This window comes from Rhinoraja longicauda, chromosome 1, assembly GCF_053455715.1.
Source record: "Rhinoraja longicauda isolate Sanriku21f chromosome 1, sRhiLon1.1, whole genome shotgun sequence".
Taxonomy (NCBI): domain Eukaryota; kingdom Metazoa; phylum Chordata; class Chondrichthyes; order Rajiformes; family Arhynchobatidae; genus Rhinoraja; species Rhinoraja longicauda.
In genome coordinates, this window is record NC_135953.1 from 78,711,908 (window position 1) to 78,730,217 (window position 18,310).

Here is an 18,310-nt window from a genome sequence, read left to right on the forward strand (position 1 = left end):
CTACAGACGAGTCAGGGGAAAGGGAGATACAGAGATAAGGAACTGTAAGGTGTGAAAATGAGACAAAGGGGATTGAGATCAAGGAAAGTGCAGAATAGATCATTGTTAGCGAGAAGAAGGTAACTACAAATCAAACAGAGATAAAATGTAAATGAGGACAGTCTGACTGGTCAGAGAACTGGGAAGAGGGGAAGGATGGAGAGAGAGGGAAAGCAAGGGTTACTTGAAGTTAGAGAAGTTAATATTCATACCACTGGTATGTAGGAAAGAACTGCAGATGATGGTTTAAATCGAAGGTAGACATAAAATGCTGGAGTAACTCATTGGGACAGGCAGCATCTCTGGAGAGAAGAAATGGCTGACATTTTGGGTCGAGACCCTCCTTCAGACTATAATATTTATACCATTGGGGTGGGGCCTCTCTCCATCCCTCCCCATTCCCAATTCTCCGACCAGTCAGACTGCCCTCGTTTCTACAAGTGACCGACTCAGTCTGAAGAAAGGTCTCAAGCCGAAATTTCACCCATTCCTTCCAGAGATCCTGCCTGTCCCACTGAGTTACTCCAGTATTTTGTGTCTATCTTCAGTTTAAACTAGCATCTGCAGTTCCTTCCTACACAGATATGTTTTTTCCCTTTCCTGCTGCTCTGCTCTCCACAGCTCGTGGTAAGTGTTTTCTTCTTTAATATGCTGGGATTGTTCTGCTGCATTTTGCACCTCGTGAATCATAAAATAATTTACTGAGCACGGCAGGATTCCTTCAGAATTATCCATGTAGCAGCAATATTGCTCCACCATACACAAGTATATTGATGCATGTAACTTTCATTGTATGTACATTATTATCATCATAGGCATGAGTCACAAAGGAAACTAGCCTATGTTTTATAATTAGGTATTTTTCAGCATCCCCTTTTCTATCAAGGATGTTCTTGAAAACCTTCCTCAAAAATATGTATGACCAACTCATTTGAAATAACTGGTCTGTGATTAATCGAAATGGAGAAAAAACACCTAGGATATATATCACTGAACTTCAAGTCTGGGAGTACATGAAGCCTAGTGAAAATGGCAGGTGCAAGTGCACCACCCACCTGCTACCCTCACACCTGACCAAGTAAACACCTACTGCCCCATCAGTGGCAATGTCCACAAACCTCACATATGCTTTACCAATCAACAAAGATGATTTGATCCTAGGGACTGTCGAAGAAGATGCAAGCTCAAAGGAGGAGGCACAAAGTAGCACAAAATAATATATTATTTATACTCAGGCAGCAATAATCAAAAAGGTCAAAAGAAAACGTGTGAATCTGAAGAAGGGTTCCGACCTGAAACGTCACCATCCATGTTATCCAGAGATGCTGCCTGACCCGCCGAGTTACTCCAGCACTTTCCTTTTAAGTAAACCAGTATGTGTAATTTCCTTGTTTCTATTCTAAAAAAGAAAACGTGTTGTATCGTTTTTGCCCAGATCCCTTTTCCTGATTTTGTATTTTACAACTTACTTTTTCTTGTTACTATTGAATATCAAGGGAAATATCTGTTTTCTCTCCAAAGCCACTGCCCAACCTGCTCAGTATTTCCAAAAATATTAATAAAGATGGATAACCAAGCCACAATAAAGGATTAAAAGATTTTTGGGGATAAGTATCAAGAAACCATTGAAAAATGTTGTAGCAAATTAAAAGATGACAAAATGTTTGTTGCAGCCTTCCATCATTCTCGGAATCTTGCTATTTTTCCAAATATATATTGAGTGTCTGTGTAACTTAGTTAATTGAAGGCCAAGAACTATAATGGTCCAGAGAACATTTTAAGGGGGCAACACAGTGGAGCAGCAGTAGAGTTGCTGCCTTACAAGGCCTGCCAGAGACCCAGGTTCGATCCTGATTACAGGTGCTGTCTGTATGGAGCAAAGATACTAGAGGAGCAAGATGAACCACTCCATCAAAATCACCTATACTGAAGTGTAGTACGTAAAGGAGCGTCACATCCACCATTTTGGTAAGCAAAACCCGCCGTCCGTTATGCCTCTCGCAGTGTAATCAGTGTTTTGGGGGAACAGTATGTGTGATGACACCATAAAAATGCACAATATATTTCATCTATCAATTCACAGATTTTTGTTATTTTTCTTTTAAAATGTTTCTGCAAGTTTCTGCCTACTAAAATGGCGCTATGACATACTAGGGTTTTTAGGGTTGAATGATCTATCTTGCTCTGCTCGATTATCTTTGATATGGAGTTTGTATGCTCTCCTTGTGGCCGCATGGGTTTTCGGCAGGTGCTCGTTTCCTTCCACACTCCAAAGATCTACAGGTTTGTAGGTTAATTGGCTTCTGTAAATTGTCCCTAGTGTGTAGGATAGTGCTAGTGTGTGGGGTGATCGCTGGTCGACATGGACTCAGTGGGTCCTCAAAAGGCCTGTTTCCATGCTGTATCGCTAAACTCTAAAATCAAGATTATAGTTTGAGCAATTTCTTGAACTGGATTTGCCAGCTTTTAACTTGCTACAACATTTTTCAATGATTTCTTGATACTTAAGAAAATCTATTAATCCTTCATCGTGGCTTGGTTATCCTCCATTATTAATATTTCACCCATGTACAATATGTACAAAGATTCTTCTTAATCTTCCATATCAATTTTAAACTTTGTAAAGTATTCCAAGAGTTGTGTCATGTGTTCAGCTTTTTGTCACTGGCAAACTCATAACAACTGATATCCCCCTATTCATAGCAGTTATGGGGAAAATAAGTAGGTAGTCACTACCTAACAGTCTGTGCTGGAACTGGTGCATGCATGTATCGAGTAGGGCGTGGCTTCATTTGAGCTCTTCACTTCTGCTATCAAATTGAATGTGGACGTTCAATAATCTAGAGTTACTAATGAGGAATGGTCTCATTGACGGCACTGTCTGCAAGGCAGATAACATGGATTCAAATCCCTATCAGTCAACAAATTCAGGGAAATAAATTGATAACATGAAAACAATAGATTAATGAACACTATAATGAATGCAACGTCAAAGATCATGTTACAATAGATACAAGATTACAGTTGGGGTGGCACAGTGGCGCAGCAGTAGAATTGCTACCCCTGTTCGATCCAGACTACAGGTGCTATCTCTACAAAGTTTGCACATTCTCCCTGTGACCACATGGGTTTTCTCCAGGGTGTTCCTTCCACACTCCAAAGACGTACAGGTTTGTTGGTTAATTGGCTTTGGTAAAAATTGCAAAAAAGTCCCTGGTGTGTAGGATAGTGTTAGTGTACAGGGTGATCGCTGGTTGGGGCAGACTCGGTGGGCCGAAGGGCTTGTTTCCATGTTGTATCACCAAAGTCTAAAGTAAAGTTCATGATCTTTCAAAATTATTTAGACTGATTTATTTGGCCAGTGTAGAATAACTTGACTTGCCTTCGTATCATTTATGGTTTCATATATTTATTTGATTTTGTACGCAAAAGTGCAGAAAATAAACAGAATTTCACGTGATCAGACAAAACTCCTGCAAGATGCTCTTGCCATCTGTGGTTTCCAGCTGGATGCTGAATATATTGACCAAATGTAGACATCGTCTTTTTCAATTGTAAACAGAGCAATAGGTAGGAATTTTGGATTTAATAACGACCAGGCAATCCTGCAACAAAAATGGAAAAATAATTATGCTATTTCATTTCACAAGGCTCTCAAGCCACAGCCAATGCCACTTAGTAATTAGAGGTTTCAAAGGTCTTTTATTGTCACGTGTACCAGTTAAGGTACAATGATATGCAAATTACCATACAGCCATACTAAAAAAGCAACAAGTCACACAACTACGTAAAAGTTAACATAAACATCTACCACAGCAGATTCCCCACATTCTTCATTGTGATGGAAGGCAATAAGGTATAATCTTTTCCCCTCATTTTTCTGCCGCGGTCGGGGCAGTCGAACCATCCTTTGGGGCGGTCGAAGTTCTCGGCGTCGGGGCGATCGAAGCCCCTGCGTCGGGGCGGTCGAAGCTCCTGTGGCTTGGAGTTCCCGAAGTCGGTCTCTGACCATAGACTTCAAGCTCCGCGATGTTAAAGTCTGCAGGCTCCCGCGGTGGAGCTCAGAGATCGATCCCTGGCAAACGGATCGAGAGCTCCGCAATGTTAAAGTCCCGCAGGCATCCGTGGTGGGGCTCTTGAAGTCGGTCTCCAGCAAAGGCTGCCAACTCCTCGATGTTAGGCTGCAGTGCAGACGGAGATACGATACAGAAAAAAAAAATCGCATCTCCGTCGAGGTAGGAGATTAGAAAACATTTCCCCCAACTCCCTCGCCCACCTCCCACATAAAAAACAAGCTAAAGAACACTAAAAACATACATTTAACACATACTAAAAAAACAACAAAGAAGAAATGGACAGACAGACTGTTGGTGAGACAGCCATTGCTGGCGAATATGAGGGGATCTTATAGAAACATATACAAATCTTAAGGGATTGGTCAGACGAGATGTAGGAAAAATGTTCCCAATGTCAGGGGAGTCCAGTTTAGGAGTAAGGGGTAGGCAATTTAGGACTGAGATGAGGAATAACTTTTTCAGACAGAGAGTTGTGAATCTGTGGAATTCTCTGCCACAGAAGGCAGTGGAGGCCAATTCACTAGATATATTCAAGAGAGAGTTAGATATATGTCTTAGTGCTAACTGAATCAAAGGACATGGGGAAAAAGCAGGAACAGGGTACTGATTGAAGCAATGGCTGCCTCAAAGACAGATTGTTGGTGAGGCAGCCATTGCTGGCGCCACCCAGTGATTTAGGAAAATTGCAGGGTTATCACATTTTCAGATCAGGAAGGTAGAATTCTGAAAGCCCCAGAAAATTCATTGGAAAACATATTATTTTTGGAGCGATATCCATAAATCCTTTAAAAAATGATTAGTTTGTCTATACAGTGCTCAGTTTTACTCACACTTGAAACTTGGCACAGTGGAAGGGTAAAAATCTATATGGCGATTCAAAACACTTATCCATACTCCAACTTAATGCTTCCCACATCTGAGGTATAAATGCTGGAAGCCTCAATAAATGTTATTTTTATAATTTTATTAGCCAAGCTTCTGGTTCTTTTTAAAGATAAAATCAACGTTAAAACATTTCTCAATCTAGAAATATGCAGAATTTAAATTAGAATAGATGAGCTCAATTAAAATTCACACACATTGTAACTATTTTTTAGCAAGAAAAGTGAACAGGTATTCCTTTATGCAATTGTGACAGAATCTCTCAACACTGCTGCCAATGATCCAAGCGGAAAGATTGCAACACAAATAATACACCAGAAGATGGGAGACATAAGTATTGTATTTCAGCATGTTGTAAACATCAGTAACAAATAATGACTATTTACCTAGATTTTACTGTTAGAATTTGGAATGCTGCTAAACAGAACTATTCAATATATTAAAATCTTTTTCTCGCTTCCCAAGTCTCACTTTTCTGCCTTGTTTATATGTCAACTCCCGTCCTCTCTTTGCAAATGCCGCACAAGCCTAAAATTAATTATTTCACAGATCTTAAAGGTAGCAAATTAAATGAGGCTGTGCAAATAGGAATTATTTTAATGGGTGCTAGACATAGATAGGGAGAATCTATATCCCATATCTAACTGCACATGAATACAAACAAGAACAAAAACAATGCCTATAATGGGCACAGGTATAGTGGCACAGGTATAGTGGCACAGGTTTCCATTATATCGCATTTTGAAAGGTGCATTTTAATCCAATTTTCAGATTGATTCAGATTGATTCAAGTTCCAAAATTTGGTGAAATACAATATTCTTGGCTGAATTACAATAGTTTTAAAATACGTGTAGGTTGCATTAACATGATCATTTTGTACCTGTGCAATTGTCTGTGAATTCCAGGGTGAAAACTATAAAGCAAGGTAAAATAAGATGATTTAGCTATTAGTTTGAAACTATTCATGTACACACATACCTTTCCACCATGTAGTTCAAGTCCCTGCAGGGCATCTGTGATCAACTGCTTAAGGTTTTTATCCATCAGTCTTTTTGACAGCTTGTGCAGGAAAAAAAATATATTAGAATTGTAAAAGTCAGAATGCAAAAAGGATTCTTCAGGAAAATAAACACTCATGTGTAAATAAAAACTTCTAAAACACAAGAAAGTCACTGCCACTTTATAGTGACAGCATCTCTCAAATTGTCAACAGTCTCAACAATTTAGAAGACTTGAATGGAAATCTGGAAACACTGTTGGAACAAAGAAATACACAAATACTACAGTAAAATAATAGCTCAAAATACATTCCAAGGCAGAGAATTGAAGGTGATTGTGCAAAATCCTGCTAGATTGGTGAGAAGTCTGTATTTCCAAATGGAAATATTAAGTAATTGCAGGTATTATCAAACAGCATTTAAAAAAAATTCAAACAACATTTAAAAAACATTTATTCACAAAATGCTGGAGTAACTCAGCAGGTCAGGCAGCATCTCGGGAGAGAAGGAATGGGTGACGTTTCGGGTCGAGACCCTTCCTCAGACATTTGAAAAAACATTTGCCGGGTACTTCGATAGGATAGGTTTGGAGGGATTATGGGCCAAATGCAGGCAGGTGGGACTAGTGTAGATGAGGCATCTTGGTCCGCAAAAGCTAGTTAGGCCGAAGGGTGTTTCCATGCTGTATGGCTCTATAACTCTAAGAGAATGAAGGTGTGAAGATCACTTGTTACAAAACTAGATGGATTAGAATTTGGAACTATTATCCAAACACATTAATTTCACAAACATGTGGTAGTTCATTTAATGGCAATATTGTGTGCCGTTCAATAACCACACTTAAATTATGTGAAAGATTGTCTCATGTGCTCTCTTTAGCAGGCAGATGTCAAAAGGTTTGTTTGTGAACCATGAGCCAATCTTACTTGCAGGCACTAATCCAGGCATATGGACAGATCACACAACAAGTACACATTAATATAGACACAGCATGGAAACAAAGGAGAGACAGCAGTGATGACAATTGATAAGGACTCATCAAATAATATGAGGTCAAGCTTTCATGAGATACATGAAGATATGCCTTAGCCAACTTGCTCTAAATTTTCACTACTGCAACTTCTGAAGTTGGAGCGGTGATGTCACTTTGTGTGAAGTGCGTTTTTGTTCGCCATTCTCCTCTGATTGGCATCTTGTGGACTGACACATCTATTGGCAAGAACTAATGCCCATGAAATGTATTTTTTTGAATTTTGGAATTACTTGCAAAAATCTCATAAGCTTCAAGCTGTTTATTCTGTCATGTACAATTCATAAGAAGAATTAACAATATTGAACCAAAATAGAAGGCCATGCCAGCAGCCACTCCCTTAAAATGCAGCTCCAGATACTTACACTAGTCAACAAATGTTTAAGATGGTCATTCACAGCAGGGCCAACAACTGCACTCAGCTGGACCAAACCATGTAATCCCCTCTCAAATACTTCAACATCTGAATGTGCCTTTAGGGAGAAAAGTAGCAATCTTAGAAACACTGACCAACTAAAAAATGATTATTATTTAAGAAGCTACTGTGCGATCTCATTGTCATCTGCATTCCCCTGAACATTATCTAAACTGCAATACCATGTAATAATGCAGAAACACTGAAAATCCTCATTTTTACCAAACCTAAGCCAGTAAGTGAGCACTGCACTTCTTCAAATAAAGGAATGATGCATTACCATAAATCCATTCAGCATTAATTACTGTTACAACCAGTCCAGATATATGTATAGGAAGGAACTGCAGATGTTGATTTACACCGAAGGCACAAAATGCTGGAGTAATTCAGCAGGTCAGGCAACATCTCTGGAGAAATCTCCAGATATATGGTCAGAAGATCTTTAACAATGGCAATTACCACGCAATTGAAACAGGGAGAGCTACAGAGACGACAGCAATAAACTGACTTTATGGGTTTCTTTGAAGCATTTGTGTCGTTGGTCTTACCTAATCTTTAAGAGTAATTTTCTGCACAGATATCAGATGACACAGGACTAGGAAATGACTAAATGGCCTTGACGAGGCCAATTTGGAAGTCATCGGTGTAAGTATGGAATTTTACATGTTTTGCGATGATGTTGCCATAGTGCAGCGTATGGACAAGAAAAAGACGCAAAATAGATTTTTGGACACGTTAGGGAGTATCCCAGACAGCACCACCTGACAGAGTGCCAGTTTGTTTATAGCACATTAGATCCTTGAGTACTTTCACAGGTAAGTACCGACCTGTACTTCAGGGAGAAAACATAATTCACTCAGGCTACCATGATGGGAGCCAAGTGCAAACCATTGCCCTTCTCTCCTGCTGGAAAGCTCAAAGACAGTCATTGGCCCTTGAGCTGGTAACCCAGGAGAGAATCTAATGTTTTCCCTTGATTCGTAGGAGTGCTGAGCACCAAAGATGTACCACAAACTGAGAATAGAGATATTTACATTTTCTTTAGGTTATAAGAATCATAAAATCACTAAAAAGGATAAAAGGGGTTGGTTGATTCGGGTTGGTTTGACTTACTGCTGTCACATGTATGGAAGTACAGTGAAAAGCTTTTTTTCCCATGCTATTCAATCAAATCAGATAACAATATAGCTAAATACAATCAAGTCAAACTCAAGTACAATAGAGCAAAGTGCAAAATGCAGAGTGCTGAATATAATTTTCAGCATTGTAGCGCATTAGTTCCATAAATAAAATCCAACGTCTGCAATGAGGTAGAGATGAATTGGATAGTGCCTTAGCCTAAGGGTACCATGGCTTAAGGGCCTGTCCCACTTAGGCCATTTTAAGGCGACTAGGCTGTCGCCGACAGTTCGCCGGGGTGTCGCGGGCATGATCATGAGGAGTCTTTAAAGAATCGTAGTGGATCTCAGCGCATCACTGAGACATCATCCGGTTTGAAATTTCTCGGCGACAGCTGGCTTGTCGCCAGGTATCGTTGCTTATTGCGGGCGCTGTCGCATGCTGTCCCCAGGTTTGATAGGTTCTCTTAGATGCATTTAGAAGCACATAATATTAAAATAAGTAAAGTTATTTCAAAATACCATAAAATGCTTGTGTTTAACCAATTTATTTACCGTCAGGATATTTGACAGGTAGATTGGAGGCGACAGTTTGACGGTCAGGTAAGCGTGGGAATTTTTGCAATGTTTATGGCCATCAGCCATTACATTTAAAGTGGGCTCCAAACCCAGATATGCAACCCAGAAACCAGATATGCATCTCCCCTACATTTTCAAAGAATGCCCACACACTTTTCACAAAAAAACACTTAATCACTTAAAAAAAATAAAAATTAATACAGCTATTAGTAAACTGGAAGTAAATCCAGTTTATGCCTTGTTACAGTGATGCTTGGTTTTTAAGTAACCCATACAAGGTGTTATAGTTCAAAACTCTCAAGTACTTACCAACTTACCGTCAGTGATTTCAGCGAAAATCAGGACGCAAGAGAAGCATTGACAGCGTGGGAATTTTCGCGATGTTTCTGAAGACGGTGTAATCTCGTCCTGACTCGGCAATGTCGTGGTCATTGTCGTCAGGTAAAAGAAAATTTTGGCGATCTGCTATGATTTTGACAGTCGGCAGCAGTCGCCAAAAAAAATGCCTAAGTGGGACAGGCCGTTTATTTGAATTTACTGCAGCGTTTATTTTGTGGCTGTGAATATTGTAAGAGTTTTACATAATACTTTGCAATAAAGCCCAAACCATTATGTTATGTTCATATTCTCTTGGAAAACTGAAATGAAGAATATCCATTATTGCAGCAAGACCAAATTATCAGTTGTAGATCTACTGATAACTTACCAACGCAGCTTTTAACTTTGGAATCACCTTTGGAACTAATGGAATCGCTTTTTCAGCAGCATCTTCAACCTCCAGCAACTCCTTGAAGCCTTCTTTGGCTACAAACGTATAAGGGTGCTTGGTTTCTCTTAATCCCTATGTAAGGAAACAGGCAAACATTTACATAAAGCCGGACGCTGGCATTTCCCAACACAATCTGCCTCTGAATTTGAATAGGCACTGTCTTTACAGTACAACAACCCCACCCAGTGGTCAAAACAATTTCATAACTTTGTTGGTTAGGTAGCATCTCTAGAAAACATCGATAGGTGACGTTTCGAGTCGGGATAGTTCATCAGACTAATTGCGATGGGAGGAGAAAGCTGGAAGAAATGAGGGGCAGGACAAAGCCTGACAAGTGATAGGTGGAAGATATACAGAAAAAGCTGGAGTAACTCAGCGGGACAGGCAGCATCTCTGGAGAGAAGGAATGGGTGACGTTTCAGGTCAAGATCCTTCAGACTGGTTAGTGGTAAGGGAAACAACAGATATTAACGATCATGTGGGGAGATAAAGAACAATGAATAAAAGATATGCAAAAAGGTAACGATGATAAAAGGAAACAGGCCATTGTTAGCTGTTTGTAGGGTAAAAACAAAAAGCTAGTGTGACTTGGGTGGGGGAAGGATAGAGAGAGAGGGAATGCCAGGGCTACCTGAAGAGAGAGAAATCAATATTCATGCTATGTAGGAAAGAACTGCTGATGCTGGTTTAAATCAAAGGTAGACATAAAATGTTGGATGTAACTCATCGGGACAGGCAGCATCTCTGGAGAGAAGGAATGCATGACATTTCGGGTCGAGACCCTTCTTCAGACTGATGTCAGGGAAGGGGGCGGGACAAAGATAGGATTTAGTCGGAGACAGGAAGACTAGTGGGAGAACTGGGAAGGGGAGGGGATAGAGAGGGAAAGCAGGGAATATCTGAAGTTAGAGAAGTCAATGTTCATACTGCTGGGGTGTAAACTACCCAAGTGAAATATGAGGTGCTGTTCCTCCAATTTGCGCTGGGCCTCACTCTGACAATGGAGGAGGCCCAGGACAGAAAGGTCAGATTGGGAATGGGAGAGGGGTTTGAAGTGCTGAGCCCCCGGGAAAAGGACTGAGCGGCGGTGTTGAGTGAACCAATCCCCGAGCCTGCGCTTGGTCTTGCTGATGTAGAGAAGTTGACATCTGGAACAGTGGATACAATAGATGAGGTTTGAGAAGGTGCAGGTGCCACCGGGAGATCAGACCCACACCAGCTTTTTGTGTCTATCTTCAGTTTAAACCAGCATCTGCAGTTCCTTCCAACACAATTGATAGGTGGATACAGGTGAGGGCATTTTTTGATAGGCAGATGGTTGGACAAAGAGTTATAGTTATAGAGTTTTACAGCATGGAAACACACCCTTTTGCCCAACCTGCCTACACCGCCCAACAAGTTCCATATACACTAGTCCCACCTGCCTGTGTTTGGACCATATCCCTCACCTTAAACCTATGTCCTCTGGTTTTCGATTCCCCAATAGTGGGCAAGAGACTCTGAGCTAGAGACTCTGTGCATCTAAAGACCAAAGATGAAAACACAAAAGGTGTGAGACAAAGATAGAAGAGGTGAAAATTCTAAATCCAGAGGAAGGAATATAGGTGGAAGGGGAGAAATGGGTGAAGGGGAGGGAGGGGGGAAATGTAAAAAGAAAAATGGGTGCAAGTCCAGGTGGGGCACAGGAAAGTGCAGTGGATAATGGGGGGGGGGGGGGGGGCAGTGATTGGAAGGGGGAGAGTTGGGGGTGGGGCTGTTTGCAGATTAGTTAACTAAAATTTAAGAATTCAATGTTCACATGATCAGGTCGTAAGCTACAGAAGCGGAATATGAGGTGTCATTCCTCCTGTTTGTATGTGGCCTCACTCTGGCAACGGAAGAGGCTCAGAACAGAAAGGTCAGTATGGGGTAGCGACACCTCTCTAAAAAAAACATGAATATAGGTAGAAGGGGAGTGGGTAGGGGAGAAATGTTTGCGAGTCCAGGTGGGGCACAGAAAAAAGGGGAGGAAGGAAAAAAATCTCTGGCTTCACAATTCATACCTCTTCTCTCCTTATTTCACATAGAAACATAGAAAATAGGTGCAGGAGTAGGCCATTCGGCCCTTCGAGCCTGCACCGCCATTCAATATGATCATGGCTGATCATCCAGCTCAGTAACCTGTACCTGCCTTCTCTCCATACCCCCTGATCCCTTTAGCAAAAAGGGCCAAATCTAACTCTCTCTTAAATATAGCCAATGAACTGGCCTCAACTACCTTCTGTGGCAGAGCATTCCACAGACTCACCACTCTCTGTGTGAAGAAATGTTTTCTCATCTCGGTCCTAAAAGACTTCCCCCTTATCCTTAAGCTGTGACCCCTGGTTCTGGACTCCCCCAACATCGGGAACAATCTTCCCGCATCTAGCCTCTCCAGCCCCTTAAGAATTTTATATGTTTCTATAAGATCCCCCCTCAGTCTTCTAAATTCCAGCGAGTACAAGCCTAGTCTATCCAGTCTTTCTTCATATGAAAGTCCCGCCATCCCAGGGATCAATCTAGTGAACCTTCTCTGTATTCCCTCTAAGGCAAGAACGTCTTTCCTCAGATTAGGAGCCCAAAACTGCACACAATACTCCAGGTGCGGTCTCACCAAGGCCCTGTACAACTGCAGCAGAACCTCCCTGCTCTTTTTGCTTTTCATCTCTGGCTTTGTCCAACCTTCTGCCGACCAAACCCCTCTCACTAGTGGTGTGCCTCAGGTGCACCTGTGACTAGTGGTGTGTCTCAGAGTTCAGTGCTGGGCGGTTAATGTTTTTCATCTACATTAATGATTTGGATGAGAACATACAGGGCAAGATTAGCAAGTTTGGTGATGATACAAATCTGAGTGGTTTTGCTGATAGTGAAGATGGTTGTGAAAGATTGCAGCATGATCTGGATCGATTGGCCAGGTGGGCAGAAGAATGGTTGCTGGAATTTAATACAGAAGTGTGAGGTGTTGCATTTTGGGACTCGAACAAGGGCAGGACCCACACAGTAAATGGTAGGCCTCTGGGTAGTGTTGTAGAGCAGAAGGATCTAGGAGTACAGGTTCAGGGTCCCTTGAAGGTCGAGTTGCAGGTTGATAAGGTGGTCAAAAAGGCTTTTGGCACTTTGGCCTTCATCAGTCAGAGTATGGAGTATTGAACTTGGGAGGTCATGTTGCAGTTGTATAAGATATTGGTGAGACCGCATTTAGAATATTGTGTTCAGTTCTGGGCACCTTGTGAAGGGAAGATATTGTCAAGCTTGAAAGGGTTCAGAAAAGGTTTACGAGGATATTGCCAGAACTAGAGGGTGTGAGCTATAGGGAGAGTGAGTAGGCTGGGTCTCTATTCCATGGAGCGCAGGAGGATGAGGGGGGATCTGATAGAGGTGTACAAAATCATGAGAGGAATAGATCGGGTAGATGCACAGAGTCTCTTGCCCAGAGTATGCAAATCGAGGACCAGACAACATAGGTTTAAGTTAAACGGGAAAAGATTTAATAGGAATCAGAGGAGTGACTTTTTCATACAAAGGGTCGTGGGTGTATGGAACAAGCTGCCAGGGGGGGGGGCGTGTCCAATGCTTGGCTGAGTAGACATAACTTTTCAGCACTCCCGAAAACAAAGCCCTAAACTGCTAAAAAAAAGACGAACTAAAGGAATCAAGTACTTTAAATTAAATCAGAAAGAATACAGAACGTACAGATGCCTTCCAAGAAAGTAAAAGGAGTACAACTGCCACAGAAGCAAGCAAAAGAATCAAGGAAAAAAATCGAAGGAAGGCCCACAGCTCTGATGGAACAGGGGACTAGATTTGGTGACCCCTCGGCAGGCGGTGAGTCTGGGGAGGGTTCCGGTCTGAAGCTGGAATCTACTACTCCCAGCAAGCGCTCTTTGACTCGGGTCAAAATACGAGGGAGTCGCCGTGAGTTATCAAAAAAGCCCACTGTTTGCCGAGAGGCTGCTGATGTTTTGTCTGTTTTGTCTGGAGTTTCGGACTCGAGTGACGATGAGGTTAAGGGAGACTCCACTAGCAGTGGAAGTGGAAATGAAGAAGAGGAAGAAAAGCAAGAAGATACAGAGACTAATATGAAAACGATGCTTCAAGAAATTATTAACAGGCTCAAGAAAATTGAAGGAGATAACAAATTAATGAGGAGAGATAACAAGAAATTTCGTAAGGCTTTGAAAAAAATGGAGGAGAAATTTCAAACAGTGACAAATAAAGTGGATAATATGCAAATGGAAAATGAAATGTTAAAATCTAGAGTGGAAAAAAATGAAGACAGTATTACTGCAGCAGCAATTGAAAGCAAAAAGACGGCGGAGAAGTTGGATGCCTTGGAAAACTATAGCAGGAGAAATAATGTTAAAATTGTCGGTTTGCCAGAGGGAGTGGAGGGGGAAGACCCAATTAACTTTTTTCAAGATTGGATAGGGACCACTCTGGGAATAGATAAACAAGGTCCGATGGAAATAGAAAGAGCACATAGGGCTCTAAGACCGAAACCCTCGGCTAATCAAAAGCCAAGATCTGTGTTGATTAAATTTTTAAGATACCAAGATCGAGAATTGGTTTTCAAAACAGTCGGGAATAATATAAGAGAGGGAAAACCAATAGAATATGAAGATACTAAAATAATCTTTTACCCAGACATCAGTAATGCCTTGTTGAGCAGAAAAAAAGAATTTAATAAGGCAAAAAATATTCTATGGAAGAAAGGCTATAGGTTTATTTTACTGCATCCGGCTACTTTGAAGATTATGATCAACACTGGAGAAAATAAATTTTTTAAAGACTTTGTCAAAGCAGAAGAGTATGCGGAAGAATTGCCATCGAGAAATGCTTAAGAAGATTCATGAATGATTGATTATTAATAATATCTGTATACTATAGAGGGGATTAACTGTATTAAGGATTGTTAATTTTTAGAAGTACTTGATATATCGGGGGGGTTGGAGAATGTGGATGCTCCACCATAATCATGGGCACAAGTGTGGTGCGGACCACACCTCGTATAATAGAGGGGGGTAATGTTGCTAATCTATTTATTAACAACATTAGAGGGAGGGTCTATTTCTCTATCTTTCTTATTTATTTTCTGTTTTTATACCTGGACTATGGAGGGGAGCACACTGAAATACGGCACAATGTAAATACCGGAAGAGGTATCAAGGTAAGGAAACAAAAAAAAAAAAGGAATGAATGGATAACACATTAAATTTTTTAAGCTATAATGTGAATGGGTTAAATGGACCGATAAAAAGGAAGAGAATTTTAACACAGATGAAAAAATTGGAAGTAGATATAGCTTTCTTGCAAGAAACACATCTAACGGAAAAAGAGCATCAAAAATTAAAGAGAGATTGGGTAGGAAGTATGGTCGCATCTTCTTTTAACTCAAAAGCAAGAGGGGTTGCTATCCTATTTAAGAAAACGCTACCAATTAAGATACAAAATATTGTAAGTGACCCAGTAGGTAGATTTATAATTGTACATTGTCAAATTTTCTCAGAATTGTGGACTTTAATGAATATATATGCACCAAATACAGATGATGAGAAGTTTGTGCAGGATACTTTTCTAAATCTAGCGGAAGCACATGAAAATATATTGATAGGAGGAGATTTCAATTTTTGTTTAAATCCAGTAATGGATAGATCATCAAGGACAACGACAAGGACAAGAGCAGCAAAGACAACCTTGAATTTAATGGAAAGTTAAAATTTAATAGATGTTTGGAGGAAAAGCCATCCCAAGGAAAGAGATTACTCTTTTTATTCCAATAGACATGATACATATTCTAGAATAGATCTATTTTTGATTTCAGCTCAATTAAGCGGTAGAATAATACAAATAGATTACAAGGCTAGATTGTTATCGGATCACTCACCATTATTAATGAAAATTACGATGCCAGATAAAGAACAGTCAGTGTATAGATGGAGACTCAACTCTTTACTATTGAAAAGACAAGACTTCTGTGATTTTATTCGAGGACAAATTGAATTATATTTGGAGACAAATTTAAATTCAGTGGATGATAAATTTATTGTATGGGATGCAATGAAGGCTTATTTGAGAGGCCAAATTATAAACTACTCATCTAAGATAAAGAAAGACTATAGGAAGGAATCTGAAAGATTAGAAAAAGAAATCACCGTATTAGAAAAAGACCTACAGAAAACTTCTTCAGATACAAAAAAAACACAACTTGCAAATAAAAAATTTCAATACAATACTTTACATACTCACAGAACAGAAAAACTAATATTACGAACTAACCAAAGATATTATGAATTAGGAGAAAGAGCGCACAAGGTATTGGCATGGCAACTGAAAGAAGAACAAATATCAAGAACAATAAATTCAATTAGAACAGATCAGAACATTATTACTTATAAACCTAGAGAAATCAATGAGGTATTTAAGCAATTTTACACTAATCTGTACCATTCTGAATCTGAAAAGGATGAAATTAAGATAAATAATTTTTTATCCAAGATACAATTACCAACAATCTCTAATGAGGAGCAGATGGGACTAAATGCCTCCTTTACTTTGAGAGAGGTGGAGGAAGTATTATATTCTTTACCAAGTAATAAATCTCCAGGGGAAGATGGTTTTCCGCCTGAGTTCTATAAAAAATTTAAAGATTTGTTGTTACCACTATTTATGGAAGTGATACATCAAGCGGAAAAAACTTCTACATTACCAGACTCCTTCTCATTGGCAATTATAACTAATTTTAAAAAAAGGGAAAGACCCTTTAAATACATCTTCTTATAGACCAATATCATTGTTGAATGCAGATTATAAAATAGTTGCTAAACTTTTAGCAAGGAGATTTGCAGAATATTTACCGAAGCTGGTTAAAGAGGACCAAACTGGTTTTGTCAAAAAAAGGAAAATATCTGATAATGTAGCAAGATTTATAAGTATTTTACATTTAGCACAGAAAAGAAAGGAATTGAGCGTAGCAGTTGCTTTAGATGCTGAAAAGGCGTTTGACAGGTTAGAATGGGATTTTTTATTTAAAGTATTAGAGAAGTACCGATTAGGAAATGGTTTTATTAACTGGGTAAAAGCTCTTTATAAACAACCTAAAGCCAAAGTGGTGACAAATGGCCAATCTTCTCAATCATTTAATTTGGAAAGATCTAGTAGACAGGGATGTCCCTTGACACCGGCTTTATTTGTATTGGCCATTGAACCTCTGGCAGAGCTAATAAGAGCAGATTTAGATATTAAAGGATTTAAAGTTAATCAGGAAGATCACAAAATTACTTTATTGGCTGATGATGTCTTAATTTGTCTTACTAGACCATTGGAATCCTTAAGAAAATTATATTTCAGACTGGAAGAATATGGGAAAGTATCAGGATATAAAATTAATAAAGATAAAACTGAAATAATGCCTCTTGTTGAAGGCAATTATGATCAATGTAAAAGAGAAAGTCAGTTTAAATGGCAAAAAGAAGGCATTAAGTTTTTAGGAGTTAATGTAGATAATAAGTTAAATAATTTGTATAAATTAAATTATAAACCACTAATAAAAAAAATAGATGAGGACCTGAAGAAATGGATGAATCTTCCAATTACATTGATAGGGAGAGTGAATTGTATTAAGATGAATATTTTTCCGAGGATACAGTATTTATTTTCAACACTGCCTATACCTTTGCCAAATAAATTTTTTCAAGAATTGAGAAAAACTGTGAGGAATTTTCTTTGGAAAGGTAAAATGCCAAGAGTGTCTCTGGAAAAATTAACATGGAAATTTGAATTAGGTGGATTGCAATTACCAAATTTTAAAAATTACTATCTGGCAGCACAAATGAGTTTTATTTCATCCTTTTATCAAGAGGGTGGAAAAACAGCATGGGTTAAAATTGAAATGGATAAAATAAAAGAATCTTGTCCAGAAAAATTTATATATAAATGGGAAGCGAAGCTATTAGTTAAGGATAAAGAGTCACCTTTGCTAAAACATTTAATTAATACATTGTTGAAAACAGTTAAAGTTAAGGATAAAAGATTTTTCTTAACAGCTAAAACTTCATTAGTAAAAAATGGATTATTGCCGTTTGCTTGGAATAATCAAATACTACAACTCTGGGAACGGAAGGGTATTAAAAATATAGGAGACTGCTATGAAGGGAATATCTTTTTGACATTTCAATTGAGAAATAAATATCAAATTCCAGGGAATAGTATTTTTTTCTATTATCAATTACAATCTTTTTTAAGGGAAAAGTTAGGTAATTCAATGTCTCTATTTCAGATTAAAGGAATCGAATCCTTGATTCAGGGCAAGGGAATGAAAAAAATTATATCATCAATGTATAAACTACTACAGATATCTAGTCCAAAGATAGGAATTCATAAAGCAAG

General features: G+C 39.2%; 1 protein-coding gene across 1 annotated transcript in view; it reads right to left on the minus strand.

The window, feature by feature from the left end:
- Positions 1-3,443: 3,443 nt before the first annotated feature.
- LOC144599666 (PACRG-like protein) overlaps positions 3,444-18,310 on the minus strand; it is a 43,273-nt gene continuing 28,406 nt past the window's right edge. The window contains exons 5-8 of the mRNA XM_078410841.1: positions 9,845-9,979; positions 7,392-7,499; positions 5,977-6,057; positions 3,444-3,644 (exon numbers count right to left, since the gene is read on the minus strand). Of these exons, the coding sequence (XP_078266967.1) occupies positions 3,588-3,644; positions 5,977-6,057; positions 7,392-7,499; positions 9,845-9,979 (381 nt within the window). The 3' untranslated portion in view covers positions 3,444-3,587. The remainder of the gene's footprint in view (positions 3,645-5,976; positions 6,058-7,391; positions 7,500-9,844; positions 9,980-18,310) is intronic.